At 41.2% G+C, this 16579-nt stretch overlaps 1 protein-coding gene across 1 annotated transcript in view; it reads left to right on the forward strand.

Moving 5' to 3' along the window:
• The window catches only part of HERC2 (HECT and RLD domain containing E3 ubiquitin protein ligase 2), a gene marked incomplete at both ends in the record, with an annotated part of 160691 nt that overhangs the window by 68103 nt on the left and 76009 nt on the right, over nt 1-16579 (forward strand). The window contains 10 exons of the mRNA XM_084253432.1: nt 473-628; nt 1452-1637; nt 8068-8238; nt 8633-8736; nt 9773-9923; nt 12396-12610; nt 12854-12986; nt 13091-13218; nt 13311-13506; nt 16228-16361. Coding sequence (XP_084109558.1) covers nt 473-628; nt 1452-1637; nt 8068-8238; nt 8633-8736; nt 9773-9923; nt 12396-12610; nt 12854-12986; nt 13091-13218; nt 13311-13506; nt 16228-16361 — 1574 coding nt within the window. The remainder of the gene's footprint in view (nt 1-472; nt 629-1451; nt 1638-8067; nt 8239-8632; nt 8737-9772; nt 9924-12395; nt 12611-12853; nt 12987-13090; nt 13219-13310; nt 13507-16227; nt 16362-16579) is intronic.

Consider the following 16579-nt stretch of genomic DNA (forward strand, 5'->3'; position numbering starts at 1 on the left):
CTCTTTCAAAGACAAAGCCACAAGGATTGATATGCTATTTAAAACATGTAGAAAGAAAAGTTGATGATTTTGTGAGACTGAAAAATGCATAGCTAGTTAATTGGGGGTAATTTACAAATGTTAAGACATGGGCTTAGAAAGCATTTGTATAACGTATATGAAGTTTAAAACTCTGTATATTATGACCTTAGTATGTATTTATATACTCAAGAGTTTTTAGGTACTATGTAGTACAATGTGTAAAAACCAGATTCACTGTGCCTCAGATGATGTGATATGAAAAGACCAAGGCCTAAGGGGCAAGAGACTGCTATTTAAGACATTTATTATAGGTAAAAGATGTATAGATGAAGAGTGGAATAGTAGAACAATTTATAAAATAAAATAAATTTTTTTTTGCCTCTACCCCACCTCTGAAGTCCAAAGTAAAATATTAACAGTGAAAATGAAATTTTCTAAATCTTTCTTCAAGGTCCTGAGCTGATGGGTGTCGGCTCCTTGCTCAAGAAGTACACAGCCCTGTTGTGCACACACATTGGAGATATACTCCCTGTGGCCGCCAGCATCGCCTCCACCAGCTGGCGCCACTTTGCAGAGGTGGCCTGCATTGTGGAAGGGGACTTCACTGGTACCTTTTTTGTTTCCTCCATGGGAACGTGTGTGTGTGTTTTTGGAGATGGATAAAAGTTAAAGTTTATCACTTCCTGATAAACCTGCATGCCTTTATCCCATGTATTTTTTAGTCCTGTTGTCCCTTTCTTCTTCTGTGGTTTTAGTTACTGACAGTTCTGTTAAGTCACCTGGTATGGGATTCATATCACTGTAATGATAATTAGCAATTGAGAATCTTCCTTCATTATTAATACTTCAATAATGACTCCATACTTCATAATGAGATCTAATATTCTAGTAACATAAAAATTAGATATCCCTTTCAGGACCTTGAAAAATGGTAATATAGGTTAATGTTTTTAAAAGTTAATTCTGTGATATCAGAACATTATTATTGAGTGCATTTTTTTCTAGTAGTAAAATTAGTGGTAGGCAGTTTTCTGCATGAAAGAGTCTTTTTTTTTTTTTTTTTTTTGGTGGGACCCTCGCCTGGCGGCCGGGGATCGAACTGGAGCTGCAGAGGCTGCGGGCAGCCTTGCAACCCAGTGCTCAACGCTGCGCCACCAGGGGAGGCCCATGAAAGAGTCTTTAGTTATTGTTCTGTGTTGAAACAATGTTTTTGAAAAGTATTGCGACTCAAAGTATTCTGTTTGATAGCTATAGCAGCTGTCTCTTTCAAAATGAGCTATAAAATAATCCTGTAGAAATATGTTAAAGGACAATGATATTTTGTTGGTGATTTATCAGAATTTAAATATAGAGTAACTTTATAAATTGGCTCTATAGGATAGATGCTTTTATTAAATCTTAATCCTTTCTTTCCCTCTTTTTAAATATAGGTGTTCTCCTTCCAGAACTAGTCGTTTCTGTAGTGCTTTTGCTCAGTAAAAATGCTGGTCTTATGCAGGAGGCTGGCGCTGTCCCACTGCTGGGTGGCCTGCTTGAACATCTGGATCGATTTAACCACCTGGCGCCAGGAAAGGAAAGGGACGACCATGAAGAGTTAGCCTGGCCTGGCATCATGGGTATGGCAACTTAACGTAAAGGACTTTCATTGAGGAAAGTTTTGTCATAGTATAACCTATTCTTGTTGTTTGTATTCTTTGCAAAGATACGAGGGAAGAGCAATCTCTTGCTGTTTTCACTAATGGTAGTATAAGTAGAAAAATAAAGATGAATCATTAGAGACTTAGGAAGATTTTTCTGTTAGTATTGGTTGTTATATCCTGAAATAGATTATCTTAGAAAGTTCTAGAACACCCTTTCCTGGGAGTTGTCTCCAGAAGGTTTGGTTGAGGTGGGTAGATAGGGTCCAACTTTGGAGCAAACATTGACATGGAATGACTTTGTGAAATCCTTGCCCAGTACCTGACATAACTGAGCCAGGGAGTGTGTGCAGTCAGCCAGGTCCTTTGCTCTAGGTACTGTTTGTACTGCTGACAAATTGGAATGAAACTTGTCTTCTTGAAGCTTTGAATTTTGATGTTTTTTAATTTAAGTGACTATGATTCTGATTTAGAATTAATTGAAGTTATACTTCAGTTTCCACTTTATAGGACAGCTCAAAATGGGTCTGCCATCAGCTTTGTAACAGGAGAATAAACAAGAGTTACCCTTGTCCTGAGGAAAATAGCCCTGAAATTGTATTAAAAAATTTTCCTTATTGTCTCTATCTGTAAACATTTTAGACATATTTAGAAGTGATGGCTCTAACTTATATTTAAGCTTTCTTCCCCAGACTTTGCATTTTGCCCTTTTTATTCTACGTTCTGTGAAAATTCGTCCACTTTATCTTCCAGAAACTAGGATAATTTTTCTGCTCATTTATTGAGTTTTTAAAATTTCCAGTTGACTTTTACAGATAAAATAACTCAAATTTCTGTTACATTTACTCTAAAATTCCGTTTTTTTGGGCCTCCCCGGTGGCGCAGCGGTTGAGCGCTGGGTTGTGAAGCTGCCCGCGGCCTCTGCGGCGCCGGTTCGATCCCCGGCTGCTCCCCGGCCACTGGCGGAGGGTCCCGCATGGCGCGCAGACCTCTCCTGCCGCCCGCTGCTCCCCTCAGCAGTGTACTTCGGTCCTTCTGCCTGCTCTGCTCCCCGCTCTGGCTCTGGTGAATTCTCTCACCCTCCCTCGCTTCTGACTGTACCCAGTGCTTGTATAAACAAAAAACAAACAAACAAATAAATAAATAAAATAAAAAAAAACATGCCTCTATAAAAAAAACAAACAAAAAAAAAACATTTGCTTAAAATTCCGTTTTTGTTTGTTCTTATAACTTTTTCTTCAAGTTCTTTGTTCTACTGAGTTTTAGGGCCCTTCTTTTACTTTGTTGGTTTTCCTGGGCTTTTCTATTTTACTTAACTTCCATCTAACTTTTGTGAACTTGAACGGTCATTTTTTATTTTTATATCCACTGAACATGGTTTATAGTTTGTATCTACTAAACATTTAATTTGATCAACAGTTCAAACTTGTTCATTAAAAAAATTTTTTTAAAATTATGAAATACAGCATATACAGAGAAGAATAGAAGTGACTCTGATCAGTCACAGAGAAAACTTTTCACATTCATCCAGGTTAAGAAATAGAAGTTTGGGGCCTCCCCGGTGGCGCAGCGGTTGAGCGCTGGGTTGCGAAGCTGCCCGCACTCTGCAGCGCCGGTTCGATTCCCGGCTGCTCCCCGGCCACCAGAGGAGGGTCCCACATGGTGCGCAGACCTCTCCTGCCGCCCGCTGCTCCCCTCAGCAGTGTACTTCGGTCCTTCTGCCTGCTCTGCTCCCTGCTCTGGCTCTGGTGAATTCTCTCACCCTCCCGCGCTTCTGACTGTACCCAGTGCATGTATAAACGAAACAAACAAATAAATAAAACATGCCTCTATAAAAGAAAAAAAAATTAAAAAAAAAAAGTCATTTAAAAAAAAAAAAGAAATAGAAGTTTGACAGGCCCCTCCCCAGCTCTACCTCATTTCTCTGAGATTTTCCCATGTCTTACTCTGTGGCCATAGCCCGTCCTCTCAGTCATTTCTCCAGATAGGCAATGTCTCCCTAAACAACGTATTTATTTAAACATTCCTGTTTTTTGGTGGCTTAGAGGGTACATACCCTCTAAGTAGTACATACCCTCTTAGTTCAGAATCCTGGGTTTCTGCGGTGCTTGTCCTGATTTCTTGACTACCACAGAGAAGGAGGTTTCTCTGTTTCACCTCTGCACCCAGAGGGCACATGTTGTTGCCTTTCCCATGGGCATTTTGTCCATAGGGCCATGGGGTCAGCACTTTTGGGTGAATGCACTGCCCTTGGTCTGTCTTCTTTGTCTAAATCAGGTGTCTCTGTGGTCCAGCCCCCTCTGCAATGTTGAATAGAAAAGGTATCCACATCTGTTTCCTAGAAGCTGAGGAGAAGCTGTCCAGCTTTCACATGTGAAGTATGCTTGTTGTGTAGGGTTTTCTTTGTAGGTGCTTTTAAATAGTAAAGATGTTTACTCTTTTAATTTTTCAAGTTTTATTTTGATTTTTGGGGTTACATTTTTGCTCTTCTATGTGCACATGTTCCATTTGCTCTTCATGGGATACTGTGCCCGCACCCCATCTGTCTCCCTTCTCTGGATGTTTACTTCTATTTTTGCATTGCAATGAAGTTTTCATTGTGATTGGTTACTAAATTTCATCAAATGGTTTTTCTGCATCTCTTGACATCATGCATTTTTCTCTTCGTTTTTTTCTGTAAATGCATAAATTACTAATTTTTTTTTTAAGATTTATTTATTCATACAGTCACGAACTGGGGTACAGGCCAGATGCCCGGGAGGGTGAGAGGATTCATCAGAGACAAAGTGGGGAACAGAACAGGCAGACTGACTGAACTACACTGCTGAAATACCCAGCAGGTGCGACAGGAGAGGTCTGCTGTGCCAAGTGGGATTCTCACCGGCCGGCCGGGATCAAACTGGCGCTGCAGAAGCTGCAGACAGCTTCACAGTACTGTGCTCAATCGCCTGTGCCATCAGGGGAGGCCCTAAATTACTAATTTTTCAAAGACTAAATCAGCCATCTATTTTTGAAATAAAAATGCCATGATTCAAAAAGAAGATGTCTCCCCTGCAAGCGAGCCCTGTTAAATTCTGTGCAGAGTCTACCAGTTGTTAGCCAGTCAGGAGAAAATCTGATAGTGCAAAACAGTAACATATTTAAGATTTTGCTAGAGGGAGTTAGTCTCATAGAATGAGTTGAAAAATGTCCTCTCCTCTTCTTTTGTTGGAAGAGTGTATGTAAGGTTGGTAGAATTTGCCTGATAATCATTTTGGCTTGTGGTTTTCTTTGTGAGCAAGTGTTTTGGTGGATGGAGTTAGAATAGAGTGGGAACCCCACCTTAAATTTTTTTCTACTGGAGAAAAATGTATGTGACATGAAATTGACTATATTAACCATTTAAAGTGCATTATTCTCTTGTATTAAGTCCATTTACTTTGTCTTACAACCATCACTAGCCTCCGTCTTCAGAACTTACTAGTCTCACCTCAACAGAAACTCTGTCCTCTTTAAACACCGACATCCCATTCCTCCCTCCCCTCAGCCTCTGGCAACCACTGTTCTACTTCATGTTTCTGTGAATTTGACCATTTTAGGTACGTCATTTAAATGAAATCATTCAATGTTTTTCCTTTGGTAACTGGCTTATTTCATTTAGCATGTCTTCATTGTCCATTCATATTGTGGCATGGTTAGAATTTCCTTCCATTTTAAGGTTGGTTAATATTTCATTGTATTTCTTTTCTTTTTTTTTTTTTAAGATTTATTTATTTATTTTATGCAAGGACCAGGGTATAGGCCAGATGTGCAGGAGGGTGAGAGGATTCACCAGAGATAGAGTGGGGAACAGAACAGGCAGACTGTTGAAACACACTGCTGAGGGGAGCAGCGGGCGAGACAGGAGAGGTCTGCTGCACCATGTGGGACCCTCGCTGGCCGGCTGGGATCGAATGGGTGCTGCAGAGGCTGCGGACAGCTTCATAGCACGGCACTCAATCGCCTGCGCCACCAGGCGAGGCCCTTTTTTTTTCTTTTAAAGATTATTTACTTATGCATACACAAGCTGGGGTACAGGCCAGAGATGTGGGGGCGGGGGTGAGAGGATTCACCAGAGACAGAGTGGGGAACAGAACAGGTAGATTGACCGAAGTACACTGCTGAGGGGAGCAGCAGGCGAGCCACGAGAGGTCTGCTTCGCCATGTGGGTTTCTCTCTGGCTGACTGACTGGGGATTGAACTCGTGCTGCAGAGGCTGCTATTGCTTCACAGTGCGGTGCTTAACCCCTTGCACCACCAGGGAGGCCCTTCCATTGTATTTTGTATCCATTGTACTACTACCACATTCTCTTTATCCATTCGTCTGTTAATGGCCACTTGGGTGATTTCAACTTTTTGATTATTGTAACTAATGCTGCTGTGAATGTGGATGTGAAATGTCTGTTCAGGTTCCTGCTTTCACTTTTTTGGGGTATAAACCAAAAATGGAGTTGCTGGAACTGCCATATTTTTTATTGATAGCAGCTGTATCATTTTACATTCCCGTAGGCAATGCTGATTTCTCCACATCCTCAACAGTACATGTTTTTTTCTGCTTTCGGTTGATATTAGCCTTTCTAATGGGGTAAAGTGGTACTACACTGTAGTTTTGATCATATACGTAAAGGTTTGTTTCTGGACTCTATTCCAGTGATCTAATTTGTTTATTATGAAAATTTTCTAATGTAGGTAAAAGTAAAGCATATAGTACAATGAACATAGATTAACAAATATTCACATCCCCTAAGCCTGCCTACACTTTTTATCTTGTTGATAACTGAATTATTTTAAAACAACTTTGTCTATAAACAAAAAGTTTTAACACACTTTACCTGTTTATGATACTACTTTCCTTTTGCAATGAAAACAGTGTCATTATGCTAACATTCAGGTCAGTTCTTTAATATGTCATGAAGTTCATGTTCAGTTTTTCCTGGATTATATAAAAAGCCTGCCTTATTTGCGGTTATTTTGAACCAGGATCTAAACAAGTTATGTACTTCAGTCTTTTCCCCCCTAACAGCATAGGTTCTGACCCTCCTCTTCTTTTGTTTGGTCATACTGTGTATTTTTAAAAAAAATGTCAGGCATTTGTTCCAGAGACGTTCATGTTTTCTGATCTTGGCAGCTTGTATTTCTTTTACATTAACATCTATTATCAGTTACATTTTCTCTTCACTGCTGGTTATATGTAGAAGCTTGATCAGATTTGGACTCAGTTTTGGTGAGTCAGTGTGTATCTGAGGCTATGCTTTCTGTCTCTTGGGCTCAGAGACCTGTGATTCTGGGTGACCCCACCTTCAGTTCTCTTCACACGGACCAGGGCGTTCATGTTTAGTGTATCATTTATCCAGTCCCCCACCACCCTTACTCTCAGCTGTTGGATTTGCCTGACGTATACTATAATGTGTACAGGTATGACGAGATGCTAGCTTTATGCCTTTGCCCTCTGCCTTATTTAGCCATTTTTCATAGCATTGAGTTGGTGTCCTGTACTTTTAAAGGTAACCAGTGAGGTTTTGTTTCTGAGTATTATTATAAACTCAAAAATGTATCTATTTGATCTGTATTAATCTATTAATTCTTTAGCTCTTCCTCCTCTCCCCCCATATATACATTTAAAGGTGGAAATGCCCTCAAGCATCAACTTAACTGTATAGTACAAGTGTTGATCAATAATATTTTCTTTTTTTTTTTTTTTGAAAGATTTATTTATGCATACAAGAGTTAGGGTACAGACCAGAGGTGTGGGATGGGGGTAAGAGAGGATTCACCAGAGACAGAGTGGGGAACAGAACAAGCAGATTGATCGAAATACGCTGCTGAGGGGAGCAGCGGGTGAGACAGGAGAGGTCTGCTGTGCCATGTGGGTTGCTCCCTGGCCGGCCGGGGATCGAACACGTGCTGCAGAGGCTGCTATTGCTTCATAGTGCGTTGCTTAACCCCTTGCTCCACCAGAGAGGCCCCAATAGTATTTTCATTATTGCTCATTTCTCTGCACTTCTAATTTTCATAATTTTTCCTTGGAATTTGGGTTATTTATAACTTTGTTTCATAATTCTCAAATATGTAGGGAATTTTAATTTGTTACCTATTTGTAGTTTATGCATGGTAGGAAATGCACATGCTCTGTAACTTCATTTCTTTGAGATTTGCTCTACTGTCTGGCATATGGTCAGATTTGCTGTTCATGCTGCTCAAATGGTTTTGCTTTTGTTTTTTGCAGCATTGTATATATCCTTGTTGATTTTTTTTTTTTTTTTTTTGTGATCTTAGTTGTGGGGAGAATGTTACTCCCATTGTGATTGTGCATTTGTCTGTTTTTCCTTTTCTTTCCTTTTATTTTATCTATGATCTATTGACTCATTGATTTTGGTTTCTGTATATACAGAGTCATTTTTTACAGGTCAGAACTGTAGAAATAATGAGGAGGTGACACTTATACGCAAGGCTGATTTGGAGAACCACAATAAAGATGGAGGCTTCTGGACTGTGATTGATGGAAAAGTATATGATATAAAGGACTTCCAGACACAGTCATTAACAGGAAATAGCATTCTTGGTAAGGCTGTGCTTTTTCACCTCATGGTTAAAAGTTATAGCATATATCATTTTAACCAGAACATTTTTGGCTTTTAAGTGATCAGTTTACTATTATTCCACTTTCTCCACATTTTTATCTATCTGTGATTTTGGTCTTTGTTCATCAGTGAATTCAGCCACATTTGAAAAATTCTTCATCATTAATGCATTTTTTTTTGTACTAACACTTGTTGGAATTTGTTCCATGTTCTGATTTGGCCTGGTTAGTCCAGGACAGAATGAGAGATGTTTACACTTTGGTACCCCTCACTTTGGAGTTAACCTGCCTAATTTCTTTCCCACTTGTCATTTTTACTGTAGATGTGTAGGCAAATTGTACTGAAGTCATGTGGCTTTCATCCTTTTTGTTTCAGCTCAGTTTGCAGGGGAAGACCCAGTGGTCGCTTTAGAAGCTGCTTTGCAATTTGAAGACACACGGGAGTCAATGCATGCCTTCTGTGTGGGCCAGTATCTGGAGGTGAGGATGAGTGTGTGGAAGTGAGAATGTGTCTATGGGGCCATAGTGGATGTCAGCAGAGACCTTTCTCAGTGTTTGCGATAAGGGGTTCTGACGCTAAATTACTAACATCTGGGACCTTTTGAGTTGGGTGGCGGTAGGGGGATCATTAAGTGGTAATGATCTTTTACTGATTTTTTTTTTCAATTAAGTGAGTTTGCATTTGTTCTTGTTAAGCTTTATGAGGTGTTGATCTTGAAGAGTTATTTTAAAAATTATTACTTTGTAAGAAATGCGGACACTGTTCCACAAAGAGGTAACCTTTAAGTGCTACAATTTTATTGTAAGGTTATGTAGAAATTTGGAATGGCTTGCTATCTTGAGATGCATATTTTGGGGAAAGAGCTATATAGTGGCATAATTTTTGAAAATAGAAATATGTTCTGATGTGTTCATGGGTGTTAGAGTTTTTATATTGGGATTGACTTTCTAAGTGTGGATCCAGACTCAGACTTACAGGATTTTATGAAGGAAAATTAACTATAAATTGTCTAATATGACTGGCAGAATTTCAGATTACTTTCATTTGAACTTTTTTCTAAATGTGTTTGCTCTTTGAAGAAATTTATTTCCCCCACATGTTAGTTCACTAACTCGCGACAATACTTGTCATATTTTTGTGGGTTCTTTATACATGTACCAACTCAGGATATTTCCTGAAGCATTGTATGCAATCACTTCAGAAACTCCTGTTTGATTCCCTAAGGAATTTTCTAGCTAAATTTTTTGTGCTCTGTTTTTTTTCCCAGAGGAGCAGTGATTCACTGCTTTGTGGAATGTTTCTGGTCAGAATTTCAGGTCACTTTGGTAGCAGCCTGCGCTCACTAATACACAGTGTAGTGCCAGAGTCTGGATCACTGCCTTTCCTCATCATAGCACTTGACTTGTTTAAGGATATAAGCGATTGCTCGTTTTGGCTTTATGGTTTGTTTTTTTTTTATATATATATTTAATATTCTGTTTTCTCAGACTGATGATGAAACTTATTTTTCCCCAGCCTGACCAGGAAGTCGTTACCATACCAGATCTGGGAAGTCTGTCTTCACCTCTGATAGACACAGAGAGGAATCTGGGCCTGCTTCTTGGATTACACGCCTCCTACTTAGCGATGAGCACTCCACTGTCTCCAGTTGAGGTCGAATGTGCCAGTAAGAACTTTTGCTTTCTGCTAAGATTAGCCAGTTATTTTAACTGAGCCATAATTGCCATTGAGAGCATGAGAGGAAGAATCAACACAGTTGTTGGGGTATAATAAGGAGGGTGATATTAAACCAGTTAATTAGAAATAACAGGAATGGGGGCCTTCCTGGTGGCGCAGCGGTTGCGCACTGGGCTGTGAAGCTGCCCGCAGCCTCTGCAGCGCTGGTTCGATCCCCGGCCACCAGCGAGGGTCCCACATGGTGCACAGACCTCTCCTGCTTTGCCCGCTGCTCCCCTCAGCAGTGTATTTCATCAGTGTGCCTGTTCTGCTCCCCACTTGGGCTCTGGTGAATCCTCTCACCCTGCCACACTTCTGACTGTACCCATTGCTTGTATAAATAAACAAATTTTCTAAAAAGAAAAACAAAAAGAAATAACAGGAGTGACTTTTATTTGTTCTCTCAACCTGGGGCTGCAGAAGGAGGTGACAGGTATGTAGGAAGGTCAGTCCTGTGACTGATCTCACTCATGCCTCCTCTAACAGATGGGCTTAGCTTGACTTTTCTCCCTCTATGTCTAGAAGTTCTTATGATGTGGCTCACTTGTCCTTCAGGAAAACATTGTATTTGAAGATAGTGTTTTTACTATATTTAAATCAAATACATTTTGGGATGGCAACCTTTGTAATCACCTCCAGTAACAAAAGTTCTCCATATCCTGTAAGATAGGTTCAATTTTTCCTTTATCTGTATGTTTCTTTTTGTCTACTGACCATCCATCCAGCAAGCTACTGTGTGGGGTACTAATTATCATATAAGACATCTAGCTCAGAGTGTAACAGGTGTGGAATAAGTCATACCTCTGTCTTCCAGGGCTTGCTGTGTGATAACAAGCAGGTCAGGAGACCCACTGGTACATGGTGAAGTGGAGACATTTGTAAATGGTTCTGATGGCAAGAAAGGCTTCATAAAGATTGCACCAATCCTGAAATTGGAGTCCTAGCAAGTTGGGTATGAGAGCAATCCAGGCAGAAACATGGGTGTGTGAGAGGTCTAGTTGAGGAAAGCAGGGGTTTTGAGCGCCTCTATATTGAGTATTATAGGAGAAGGTTAATGGGTAAGGATGCCCTGGTGCCTGGTCAGCCTGCTTTTTGGAACTCTCTCAGAGCGTGTACTGGATGCTGTGCTGTGCGGCCCTACACTCCTCCTTGAAGACTTGTATTGCAGGGAAACCAAGTTTCGTGTGAATCAGCAAGTGTCAGAGTAGAGGACAGCAAAAGGTGCAGTGGATTCCAGTGGGTGGGGGCCTGATCCACTCAAGGACATCAGAACTCCCCGTGGAGCAGTGTCTTTGAGAAATGAGGGGGAGTTCTAAGTGGAGGGAGCCAGAGAAGGGTAGTTCACAGTAGTGCTTTGAAAGAATTAATGTGGCACTTTGGTGAATGCTCCTGAATGCTCTAAAATCTAAATTTTTAAAAAAATTTATTTATTTATACAAGAACTGGGGTACAGGTTAGATCCATGGGAGGGTGAGAGGATTCACTAGAGACAGAGCAGGGAGCAGAACAGGCAGACTGACGAAATACACTGCTGAGGGGAGCAGCAGGCGCAACAGGAGAGGTCTGCAGTGCCATGTGGGACCCTCCCTGGCAGGCCGGGATCGAACCGGTGCTACAGAGGCTGCGGACAGCTTCACAGCACGGCGCTCAACCACCTGTGCCACTAGGGGAGGCCCTCTAAAATCTAAATTTCTAGGAAAGAAAACTCCTGATTTGATGCTTGAATGTCCGAGGAATATTTTCATAACACAGGTCATTTCAAAGAAATCTGCAGTGCTATACAAAACTGATTACTTATTAGTGACTCTTATGGATGAGTGTTCTGGCGTGTTCTGTGGGGTCTTGCCTGGCCTCATCTGATACACAGGTCTCCTTTACAGTCCATTGGATCTCCAGTCTCCTAGGATCAATTTCTTACTAAAAGAAGTGTACTGTGTGTTTAGTAGTCTCTCACTCTTAAACACTTGATTAATGGTGTGGATAGATGTGACCTTAACATGTGCTGCGTTTCTTCTGCCTGGACACTTAGCCTCTGTTTTTGTATAGCTCTCAGCTCAGTTTCTGCTTCTATAGTAAAATTGAACCCTTTGCTCACCTCTGAGTAATGGAGGGCTTTCTGTCACACACTCTTGTACCCCTTGTAGAACTTTGTAGCATATAGTTGTCCCAGTTGAAATGGAATGACTCCATGTGTGCATATTCCCCAACACTGCTTTCCCTGTTGAATAACCAGAAGTGTTACCTGTTATCCTGAAGAAACAGGAATGATGAACCAATCTGTATATATCTGTTAAATGCGACTCTCTCATATGAGTGATACTGAATTTCACCTAAATTAAGTATTTAGTTCTGCAGCTTTCTTCCGGTATTTATTTCTGCAGTTTACTTGTTTCTTTTTAACTGTTGTCCATGCACTTTCTAGAGTGGCTTCAGTCTTCCATCTTCTCTGGAGGCCTGCAGACCAGCCAGATCCACTATAGCTACAATGAAGAGAAAGATGAGGACCACTGTAGTTCACCTGGGGGGACTCCAGCCAGCAAGTCCCGACTCTGCTCCCACAGACGAGCCCTTGGGGACCAGTCCCAGGCATTCCTGCAGGCCATTGCGGATAACAACATCCAGGATCACAATGTGAAGGTAAGTGACGCCTCCCCACACCACCCCCTCAGTATCCTTCCTTGATTAGCTTAGCAAGACTTTGTTTACATGATACATGGAGGGCTGGTTTTGAGGTGTGAGTCTGATTTGATTTTGCGTACCTGGGAGGTTTCAGAGTCATTGCAAATTGTGATTGCAGTTCAGAAGCCGTGGCACATAGTTTATGCTTTTGACATTGTGCGAGGGTAGTTCTGAAGTTACCTCCAGCTGTTTCTGTTGCAGGACTTTCTGTGTCAAATAGAAAGGTACTGTAGGCAGTGCCACTTGACTACACCAATCACATTTCCTCCCGAGCATCCTGTGGAAGAGGTCGGCCGCTTGCTGTTATGTTGCCTCTTAAAGCATGAAGATTTAGGTATGAAGCTTGATGTTTTTTTCCCCCTGTATTCTAAATCTTTCAACTCACTTATAATAGACTTTCTTTCCTATCTAGACCATTCTTTTCAATGTCTTTTACAGGTCATGTGGCATTATCCTTAGTTCATGCAGGTGCACTTGGTATTGAGCAAGTAAAACACAGAACGTTGCCTAAATCAGTGGTGGATGTTTGTAGAGTTGTCTACCAGGCAAAATGCTCGCTCATTAAGGTAAATAGTTTTTGATTCTCTTTAATTTTGGACTTTTCAGCCAGTTGGTAAAATATGTGTTCCTGAGTTGTCTTTTCACATTTAACTTGTAGACACATCAAGAACAGGGCCGTTCTTACAAGGAGGTCTGTGCGCCAGTCATTGAACGCTTAAGATTCCTCTTTAACGAACTGAGACCTGCAGTTTGTAATGACCTCTCCATAATGTCCAAGTTTAAACTGCTAAGTTCTTTGCCTCGGTGGAGGAGGATAACTCAGAAGATAATTCGCGAACGAAGGAAAAAGAGAGGTAGGAATGTGAAAGGCAGGGACATGCTGTGGAAGTGTGCCTTCCCTAGGGTAGCTTAGTCTGCACTTGCAGAATGAAGCGTTTGCTATTGCTCATTTCTGCTCAGATGAGGCTGTTCCACAACTGCTGTTAGATTTGTGGGTGTTTATGAGAGTCTGTGAATTCCGTCTATTTTCCAAGATGCCAGATAACAATGTAACTTTGGGTTCTGCTGATGAGATGTATGGGAACGCTTAATCTTTCAACAAACCTTGCCATCTTACAAAGACATGTTTTTCTTTGGAAATAGTGAGTAATCTGACATACACATTTGTTGTAAGAGGAAATTAAAAGAATTACTGATTATGTAAGAAGATAGAAAACTTTTGCTTTAAATAGGCAAAATTTGAGTAAAAATACATAATATACTTTAAAATTTGGTCACTGTCATTATAAACAAATCTATAGAATTTCTGATTATATTTTTTATGAATTGACTTCTTCATAGACCTGGTAATTAAGCAATATTAATAACTGAGTTTTGATAAACATTATGAACAATAACATCATGAAAGACTAATTTGTTTTAGAAGCCATCCTGAATTGATAATTCCTGTGCAAACCCTGATACTCTGGATCAGGAAATCCTGTCACAAGATTCCCTAAGTGCTGGGGGCAGGAAACCTATAGCAGGAGCACAGGCTTGGGGGATGGTCATGTCAGCCTGAGGGGTGTGACCCCTCACCACCTGGCCTTACCTTCGTGAACCCACATTGCTGCCTCTGAAAGTTCTCATTGTGGTTTCTACATTTAATGGATTTTGAAGCTCTTGGGTTTTTTGGTTAAGAAAATGAAGAAACTTCTAAGTAATTTGTATCACTGTTGCTCTGTCAGAGGTTGCCAGGACCATCCTTCTTAAGTGTGGTCATTTGCTGCCATTGCTCCCGGGACACGGAAGAGCTGTTGTGTTCATGGTTGCAGGGGTGTGAAAGGACACAGGTTGGAATTAGCAAAGGGGAGGTGTGTGGAGGGAAGTCTGGGAAACCAAACTCAAAATCATACAAGATGTGCTTAGTTCTCTTAGCAATGTCGTGTGAGGGGTCGTCAGCCAGGCTGCTCACCTTGCTATCAAGGCTATCAAGGGTTGTTATTGGGTGCCTGTCACATAGTTATTCAGGGCCTTCACAGTTGCTCTGAGTTACTCAGACCCCAGCCCTGGAGCACAAACAGATGAGCACTGTATGTCACATTGTCAGCAGAAATTAGTCAGCCTAATCTGTGTGCTCCTTGTCCTGAGGCACAGGGCATGGGCTCAGAATTAAGTTCCCAGGAGTTGGTCGAGGGCTAGTGCTGAAATGAAAGTTGAGACTTTTCTAGGAATTCTCAGAATTTGAGCAACCCAGACCTGCTATGTTAATGTTTCACTGCCTGTGATTTATATTGTGTTGGAAAGGATTAGAATAAAAACCTCGAAAGAGACCAAAAATTAGGAAGTAGCCCTCATTATTGCAAAATCAGTAGAAATTTCCCTAAGGAGGCCAACATAGTATGACATCTAGTTGATTCACTTCCACACTGTGACCAGAGGAGCAGTGCTCTAGACTGGCGGGCAGGCGGTGGGGGGTAGGGGGGGTGCATGCCAGATGCAGCAGCCTTGCTGCTTGCTTTGCACTACCCATGAGCTAAGACTTGGTTTTCATCTAACAGTGATTTTTTTTTTTAATCTCAGGAAGAATATGTTTGACATTTGATAATTATATGAAGTTTGAAATATAACATGCGTACATAAAGTTAGCTCTTTTTCATGTATCAACAGCAGAATTGAGTATTTGAAACAAACTGAATGGTTTGCAAAGATTTAAATGTTCACCATCTGGCCCTTTAAGAACGATTGCTGATTACTACACACCCCCTTATTTAAGGCTTCTCTTCATCATAGCACTGTCACTGTCTTTTTTTTTTAAAGATCAATCAATTAATTAATTAATTAATACAAGCACTGTGTACAGTCAGAAGCGCGGAGGGTGAGAGAATTCACCAGAGCCAGAGCGGGGAGCAGAGCAGGCAGAAGGACCAAAGTACACTGCTGAGGGGAGCAGCGGGCGGCAGGAGACGTCTGCGCGCCATGTGGGACCCTCCTCCGGTGGCTGGGGAGCAGCCAGGGATCCAACCAGTGCTGCAGAGGCTGCCGGCAGCTTCGCAACCCAGCGCTCAACCGCTGCGCCACCGGGGAGGCCCCACTGTGTCTTTCTGTCCCTTACATGTAGTGACCAAGTATTATTACTGTATGTCATTCAAGAATAATTATGGGGGCCTCCCCTGGTGGCGCAGTGGTTGAGCGCTGGGCTGTGAAGCTGCCCGCAGCCTCTGCAGCACCGGTTCGAGCCCCGGCCGTTCGGTCCCACATGGCATGACAGACCTCTCCTGCCATGCCCGCTGCTCCCCTCAGCGGTGTATTTCATCAGTCTGCCTGTTCTGTTCCTCATTCTGCCTCTGGTGAATTCTCTCACCCTCCCGCACTTCTGACTGTACCCAGTGCTTGTATAAAAAAATAAATAAATCTTTAAAAAAAAAGAATAATTATGATAGCTTTTATATTTGTAGTTTTGGCCTTTTGGTTGACCATAATGTTTTCATGTTTCATTGACTATAATATTCTTGTACTCCATGCAAATTTTAATATTCCTTAATTTAAAATTATATTTAAGTGATTTTTATTACAAATGATGTTTTTAAATATAGTTCCTAAGAAGCCAGAATCTACTGATGATGAAGAAAAAATTGGAAATGAAGAAAGTGATTTAGAAGAAACTTGTATTTTGCCTCACAGCCCTATAAATGTGGACAAAAGACCCATTGCAATTAAATCACCCAAGGTAAAGAACTTTCTGTGATTCTTAGACTGGCTGAATGGAAAGACAGTGCATAGTAAAGGAATCCACAAGGACTGTCACTGTCTCCTAGAGTGTTTGTAGGGTGTTACTAAAAGTCTGAGTAAACACGACCTACTGATGCTTAATGAACTTGACTTATGTGCCTTGGGCAAACTGACAGCTTGAAATGTGTTTCCTTTTACTTTTAGTAAAAATTAAAA

Source organism: Talpa europaea (assembly GCF_964194135.1).
Source record: "Talpa europaea genome assembly, chromosome: 14".
NCBI classification, from domain to species: Eukaryota; Metazoa; Chordata; class Mammalia; order Eulipotyphla; family Talpidae; genus Talpa; species Talpa europaea.